The sequence below is a fragment of the Sinocyclocheilus rhinocerous genome, unplaced genomic scaffold (assembly GCF_001515625.1).
Source record: "Sinocyclocheilus rhinocerous isolate Xijiao unplaced genomic scaffold, SAMN03320098_v1.1 scaffold602, whole genome shotgun sequence".
In the NCBI taxonomy this organism is placed as follows: Eukaryota; Metazoa; Chordata; class Actinopteri; order Cypriniformes; family Cyprinidae; genus Sinocyclocheilus; species Sinocyclocheilus rhinocerous.
In genome coordinates, this window is record NW_015638037.1 from 49,132 (window position 1) to 57,368 (window position 8,237).

Consider the following 8,237-nt stretch of genomic DNA (forward strand, 5'->3'; position numbering starts at 1 on the left):
GTCTCTGTCAAAGTCTACAATCAAGAGAAGACTTCACCAGAGCAAATACAGAGGCTTCACCACAAGCTGCAAACAAGGCCAGATTAGATTTTTGCCAACAACATCTAAAAAAGCCAGAGCACTCCTGGAAAAGCATTCTTTGGACGGCTGAAATTAAGATCAAGCTGTACCAGAATGACGAGAAGAAAAAAGTCTGGAGAAGGCTTGGAGCAGCTCATGATCAAAGCACACACATCATCTGTGAAGCATGGAGCAGTGTGATGCATGAGCGTGCATGGCTTCAGTGGCTCTGGGTTACTGGTGTTTAGTGATGATGAGACAGAAGACAGAAGCAGCTGGATGAACTCTGAAGTGTATAGAGATATACTCTCTGCCCAGATTCAGTCAAACGCAGCAAAGCTGATTGAGCGGCGCTTTATAGAACAAATGAACAATGACCCAAAGCATACAGCAAAAGCAACCCAGGAGTTTCTGAAGGTAAAACAGTGGAATATTCTGCAGTGGCCGAGTCAATCTCCTGATCTCAGCCCGATTGAGCTGCATTTCACTCGCTGAAGACAAAACTAAAGCAGAAAGAGCCACAAACACACAACAACTGAAGTCAGCTGCAGTAAAGACCTGGCAAAGCATCACAGAGAAGAAACCCAGTTTCTGCTGATGTCCATGAGCTCCAGACTTAAGGCAGTCATTGCCTGCAAAGGATTCTCAACACAATATTAAAAATGAAGATTTTATTTCTGATTATATTTATTTGTCCCTGAAAATGCGGTTGTAATGGTTGTAATTCCTAAGCATTTTATGTTATATTTTTGTTCAGCCCCTTGAATAAAAGCTTAAAGTCTGCACTTAAATTTCATCTTGATTGTTTTATTTTTAATTCTGTTCTGGTGGCTTACAGAGCCGAAATTATAAAAATTGTGTCAGTGTCCAGATATATATGTATATGGACCTAACTGTATATCTATCTATCTGACTTGAGCTAGAGTGGAAAAAAACTGTATATTAAAATACATAAAGGCACTGGAAAAAAATGTTTGAGTTGTGAATATGACAGAATGATTGTGTAAAATAATATGCCACGTCTCCCTAACTAAGGTCTCGCTGGTCTGGATGCAAAGTCAAGTGGTCGTCTGGGTACCAGAGCCATGATTTATTACATGACCACTACTATCATTGCTGCTGTGCTGGGGGTCATCCTGGTGCTCATCATCCACCCCGGAAACCCAAAACTCAAGGAGAATCTAGGAGAAGGAGCTGTGAATGATGAGGTTTCCAGTCTTGATGCCTTTTTTGACCTTATCAGAAACCTCTTCCCTGAGAACTTGGTTCAGGCTTGCTTCCAGCAGGTAAGAGTTCCACAGGGAACGTTCAGACTCGCTTTATATCAGGAGATTTGAACTACAAATTTGATACAGTATGCATATTGTGTAATACATACTAATTTCTGTTGTTCTTAAAATGAACACATTTTTGCCGTTTAACATGTTACAAATAATTATGATAGCTGTGCTTTTGGTTCGCATGATAGTGTATGGTCATTAAAGGAATAGTTCACCCAAAATGTGGATTTGCTGAAAATGTGCTCACCCTCGGGCCATTAAAGATGTAGATGAGTTTGTTTCTTCATCAGAACAGATTTGGAGAAATGTAGTATTACTGAATCAGGAGCAGAAACATCACCAAACACACTATACCAAAAAAGAAAAACACCGCTAAATGTGACATTATAATGGGTTTATGTGGATTTTTTTATTTATTTACTCACTTTAAAAGTTGTGGTAATATTTTTAATGTGAAATCAATCAATCAATCAATCAATCAATCAATCAATCAATTTAGGCCTAGCTTACAATTATACTGTTATGTTGAATGGCTATAGTATGTAATTGCTCATTTTATGCCATATGAAATATTCAAAATATTATCTTCATGTTGTTTCCACAATCTCTTGGTGATTCAGTGTGAAATTTTATGTATGATACAATTTAGGTTAGGGTGTCATTAATAGTAGAAATAATTACATAATTATTTAGTTGTTTACATTTAAAGTACCTGCATGTAATTATAGATGTATTAAATGTTTAAATTAATAACGTGCATTGCAGCTAAAGACATCTGATATAAAGTGGGAGTGGAAGAATAAATTGGTGTAATTGATTGAGGTGATGTTGAAATGTACAGATCCAGACCGTCGTGAAGAAGGTAGAAGTTCAGCCTGATTTCGATGACACCAACAGCACTGACTATCTGTCCAATGCCACCAAACCACCCCCTATTTTCATAGACAAGAAATCTCTCCAATTCAAGAGCGGCATGAACGTGCTGGGTAGGGCGGCCATACTCTCAGATATCTATAGATAATTCCTTCACTTTTCGTTGAAATATTGATTGATATCTTTGTCTTTCGTTACGTTCCAGGTATAATTGGATTCTTCATTGCCTTTGGTATTTGCATGGGCAAGATGGGAGAGAAAGCTAGGCTCATGATTGACTTCTTTAACATACTCAATGAGATTGTGATGAAGCTGGTTATCATGATCATGTGGTCAGTTGTGCTTTTTATGTCCTCTAGCTGATTACGAAGTCCAGTAATGATACGTTTTATACCGATGGACTCACATTATGGACTGACTCTGTAGGTACTCTCCCTTTGGCATCGCCTGCTTGATCTGTGGAAAGATCATCTCTATCAAAGATCTGGAGGTGGTGGGCAGGCAGCTGGGGATGTACATGGTGACGGTTATTATTGGTCTGATCATCCATGGTGCCATATTCCTGCCATGCATCTACTTTGCAATTGTACGGAAAAACCCCTTCTCGTTCTTCATGGGCATCTTCCAGGCCTGGATCACGGCTCTGGGCACAGCCTCTAGGTATGAAATGACACTACATGTTCTTTGCATGAATGATATATTCATTCTATGTAGCCATACATTTGAAAATGTTATTAAAATGTAATAATACATGGCCTGAAGGATTTTTTTAAATTTGTCTAACGCATCTCACAATACACATTCAAAGCAACTGTTTGGAATACTAACTGTCTACATTTAGCAGTTTAATGCTGGGCAATAGGATAGTTTACTTATGGTGTCAATATAAACAATGAAGTAATTGCTATATAGTTTATATTTAGGTATCTTACGGTAGCATAAAACTAATTCGCACAACTCCAGCCCAAATCAGATACATCGGTAACATCACATCTCATTGGTTCTTGTGTCATGACATCATGACATATAAGAAACAGTCTGGTTTGGTGTTACTGACCTGTCACCATATTTGATTTATACTGAATAAGGAGTGTTCATCACATGAAGAGGTTGCTTCAGAAGATTTGGATTTATTTTATGCCACTTTTATTTCCTTTATGGAACCTAAAACTTTTGAATCCCTTTGACTTTCATTGTATGGACAAAAACAGCTGAAACATTCTTTAAGTATCTTTTTTTTTTTCTTCAGAAAAACAATTATACTGTTAATTGTATTGGCAAATATCATCTAGCACTATTTATCATTGCATGTGTGTGCGTGCTTGAATACATGGTTAATGAGCACACAAATGCTAAAGAGGTCATGAACTGCCTTTGTTTTTTTATTTAGTACTGTACTCTGAGGTCCACTTATAATGTTATCAAGATTTTTACATCAGAAACATCATCATTTAGAAGTAATAGGCTATTTTCTGTGCTGTTTTGACCCCCTTCATCAGAACGCTCTGTTTGAATAGGCGTGGAGGGTTGTACACTCAGAAGTAAACGCCCACTGCTGTGATTGGCTAACAGTTGTGCGCGAATCGGTGGGCGGGGCTTGACAGGCAGTGATGTAGAAGCAGGCGTTGATCTTCTTCTGCAGATGCAGCACAGTTTTACATCATAGAGTTGAAGATTCCACAAACTGTCGTTTAGGCAGACTGCATTCAATATAAGCTGTTTTTAAATTAACGAGAAAGTTTTGAGTTCTGAAATTTACAGGATGTTTTTATATTACAATGACCTCTTATACTGTATGTCAAAAGATCAAGGGAATTTTGGTTTCTCAGTTCATGACCCCTTTAAAGTTTATAAATTACTATTATGAATAAGTATATTTACAAAAAACTTGGCTCTCAGGCTAGCTCCAAAACGTCACAAATTGCTAATTATTGCAACATAACCGCAAGCATAATTTATTATCCGAGTAAGAATTGTTTTCCTCTTCTTCTTCTTCTAGCGCTGGCACTCTGCCCGTAACGTTCCGGTGTCTTGAGGAAAACCTTGGTATTGACAAGAGAGTTACACGTTTTGTGCTTCCTGTTGGAGCAACAATTAACATGGATGGAACAGCCCTCTATGAGGCTGTGGCTGCCTCATTCTATGTAGCCATACATTTGAAAATGTTATTAAAATGTAATATTACATGGCCTGAAGGATTTTTTTTAATTTGTCTAACGCATCTCACAATACACATTCAAAGCAACTGTTTGGAATACTGTCTACATTTAGCAGTTTAATGCTGGGCAATAGGATAGTTTACTTATGGTGTCAATATAAACAATGAAGTAATTGCTATATAGTTTATATTTAGGTATCTTACGGTAGCATAAAACTAATTCGCACAACTCCAGCCCAAATCAGATACATCGGTAACATCACATCTCATTGGTTCTTGTGTCATGACATCATGACATATAAGAAACAGTCTGGTTTGGTGTTACTGACCTGTCACCATATTTGATTTATACTGAATAAGGAGTGTTCATCACATGAAGAGGTTGCTTCAGAAGATTTGGATTTATTTTATGCCACTTTTATTTCCTTTATGGAACCTAAAACTTTTGAATCCCTTTGACTTTCATTGTATGGACAAAAACAGCTGAAACATTCTTTAAGTATCTTTTTTTTTTTCTTCAGAAAAACAATTATACTGTTAATTGTATTGGCAAATATCATCTAGCACTATTTATCATTGCATGTGTGTGCGTGCTTGAATACATGGTTAATGAGCACACAAATGCTAAAGAGGTCATGAACTGCCTTTGTTTTTTTATTTAGTACTGTACTCTGAGGTCCACTTATAATGTTATCAAGATTTTTACATCAGAAACATCATCATTTAGAAGTAATAGGCTATTTTCTGTGCTGTTTTGACCCCCTTCATCAGAACGCTCTGTTTGAATAGGCGTGGAGGGTTGTACACTCAGAAGTAAACGCCCACTGCTGTGATTGGCTAACAGTTGTGCGCGAATCGGTGGGCGGGGCTTGACAGGCAGTGATGTAGAAGCAGGCGTTGATCTTCTTCTGCAGATGCAGCACAGTTTTACATCATAGAGTTGAAGATTCCACAAACTGTCGTTTAGGCAGACTGCATTCAATATAAGCTGTTTTTAAATTAACGAGAAAGTTTTGAGTTCTGAAATTTACAGGATGTTTTTATATTACAATGACCTCTTATACTGTATGTCAAAAGATCAAGGGAATTTTGGTTTCTCAGTTCATGACCCCTTTAAAGTTTATAAATTACTATTATGAATAAGTATATTTACAAAAAACTTGGCTCTCAGGCTAGCTCCAAAACGTCACAAATTGCTAATTATTGCAACATAACCGCAAGCATAATTTATTATCCGAGTAAGAATTGTTTTCCTCTTCTTCTTCTTCTAGCGCTGGCACTCTGCCCGTAACGTTCCGGTGTCTTGAGGAAAACCTTGGTATTGACAAGAGAGTTACACGTTTTGTGCTTCCTGTTGGAGCAACAATTAACATGGATGGAACAGCCCTCTATGAGGCTGTGGCTGCCATTTTTATTGCCCAGATGAACGGAATTTATTTAGATCCAGGTCAAATCGTCACTGTCAGGTAAGACAGAAGGGGCTACTTTTCAAAAATATATAATATGAACTAACATCCACCTAATTAATTAATGTCCTGTGCACCAACTAAATGTTACAGATAGGTGGAGCTGAGCATAAATCATATATTAAGCATATTTTCCTGGTTTTTTGTAAGTAATTATAATCAACTATATTAGTTCCTATCCGCAGCAGTGGCATAGCACCAATTATTGCTTCTTCTTTTTTAATAAAGCAATAAATAAGTTAATAAAATCTAGCCCACTATCAAAACAATACACATTTGACTGCTGACACATTAAATAGGTGTATAACTTATCTACATGCTTATATCAGTTGGAAATGTATCATCAGAAGTTTATGTGGGATGCCTAAAGTTTCCTTTCATAGGGTCTGAAGCTATGGGCTCTCCCTCCAGGTGCGATGATTGTCTGAAGCCCATGTCAGTTCACTGATGCCTCAAAAGGACATGCTTGTGCCATCACAACTCGTTTTCAGAGTTTTATCTGCCCGTGCTTTATTTGCTTTGAATGTTTTGAAGTGATGTTGCAACTTAACTTCAACTTAACACCTCAATTAATGTTGAAACAATGTTTAATTTTCCACCCCAAAAAAAGCAATGTCATTGTATCAATCTTACACGGTGATGTTGATTCTAAATCATTGTTGTTGAATCAATATTGAAATGTAGTAATACTGAATTGAACAATATTAATATTGAACTTACCATATTTTCTATTTGTTTATTTATTTTGTTATTTATTTATTTTACATAATCAATGACAAAAAAAAAAGACAAAATGACAAAAGCACTACAACCTTTAAAAGAATTAGTTTCAGGAGTCTGTTGTCAGACTTTTCAAGTTTTAAAAAGCTAGCTTACATCAGACTACTGCCTCTTTTCCTTTATGTTTTTTGAAATCTGAAAAAGAAAGCATGAAGTCACGTAAAAGCAAGTAAATTCAGTGGTCATACATACAGTCACATTCAGAAATGTTCATGTTAAACACAATATGATTCACTTTTAAACTGCTCCCCACAAAAACATTCTAACTATGATTTTAGTATCTTTACTACAACCTTTAAAATAATTAGTTTCAGGAGTCTGTTGTCAGACTTTTCAAGTTTTAAAAAGCTAGCTTACATCAGACTGCTGCCTCTTTTCCTTTATGTTTTTTTAAATCTGAAAAAGAAAGCATGAAGTCACGTAAAAGCAAGTAAATTCAGTGGTCATACATACAGTCACATTCAGAAATGTTCATGTTAAACACAATATGATTCACTTTTAAACTGCTCCCCACAAAAACATTCTAACTATGATTTTAGTATCTTTAGAATATATTCATTTAATCTATTTAACACTTCAATATCAATATATTTTCTACAATTAACCCTTGTAAATAGAAGTGCAATGACAGGGGTGTCCAGTCTTTTCAGCTGAGTTCGTCTCCAGCCCTAATTAAACACCTGAAGCAGCTAATTAAGGTTTTTGAGATCACTGAAAACTTCCAGGCAGGTGTGTTGGACATGTGAACTCTAAACTCTGCATGAAGGTGGCCATCTCTGAGTTATGGCCATTACTCACAGGAAACAAGTATGGGATGTGAACATTAGTCAATAAATAAAGTAACAAGCTGCAGATTCAACTTATGTAGACTTAATGTTCTTAAATATCACAAAAATAGCCTTGTCTGTCACTTTATCACAAACACAAGATGCAGTTATTTGTGATTGCGTTTAAGTGGTAACTGAATAAAATAAATGGAGGCCATTTGCATTAAATTGAGGAAAATGAATGATTACCTGGCAAAGCGGTAATCTGGGAGCAGGACATAAGGCACAGGATAGCATCAAATTCATTCAAGAAGAATGGAGTTTGCACCCTCAGACTGTGAATCTTATTTGGTAAAATGTTTGACAGGGCAGAGGTGGATGTGTTTGCTTCCTGTTGCCCCCTTTGGTTTGTCTCCATAATCACCTTTGTGTATGTTTTCCTGCTGATACGCATGCTTCCGACAGTGATGATTGGAGTGTGCAGTGCATCTTCTGTTGCTGGTTCCATTTTTGGCTGATCCGTATATTGTTCTTGGGTCTAATCTCCTCTTTGGGAGATTCGGATCAGAGCAGATCAGCTTTCTTGTGTTTTGGGCAGCATGTGGCACTCCTGTCTGGAGATGTGGAAACTCTGGGTTGGGCCTCTAAACTAAGTGCTTTGATTAAATGTGGTATTTCGTCTGAGATTTCGGAGAACATTTTAAATGCAAGAGCCTTCTCTTCTAGACGGTTGTATGTGTTTAATTGGAGACTACTTTCTTCTTGGTTGCAAACAGCACAACATGGATTCTGTGGGAAATCCCACTTCTCTTGAAGGTTAAGGGACAATCTGGTACCTTCTCCTGGAGAAGTG

At 36.9% G+C, this 8,237-nt stretch overlaps 1 protein-coding gene across 1 annotated transcript in view; it reads left to right on the plus strand.

The window, feature by feature from the left end:
• The window catches only part of LOC107749563 (excitatory amino acid transporter 2-like), a 35,734-nt gene extending 29,874 nt beyond the window's left edge, over positions 1–5,860 (plus strand). Inside the window, exons 4-9 of the mRNA XM_016564741.1 lie at positions 1,096–1,346; positions 2,182–2,326; positions 2,419–2,545; positions 2,640–2,873; positions 4,213–4,336; positions 5,767–5,860. Of these exons, the coding sequence (XP_016420227.1) occupies positions 1,096–1,346; positions 2,182–2,326; positions 2,419–2,545; positions 2,640–2,873; positions 4,213–4,336; positions 5,767–5,841 (956 nt within the window). The 3' untranslated portion in view covers positions 5,842–5,860. The remainder of the gene's footprint in view (positions 1–1,095; positions 1,347–2,181; positions 2,327–2,418; positions 2,546–2,639; positions 2,874–4,212; positions 4,337–5,766) is intronic.
• The last annotated feature ends 2,377 nt before the right edge of the window (positions 5,861–8,237 follow it).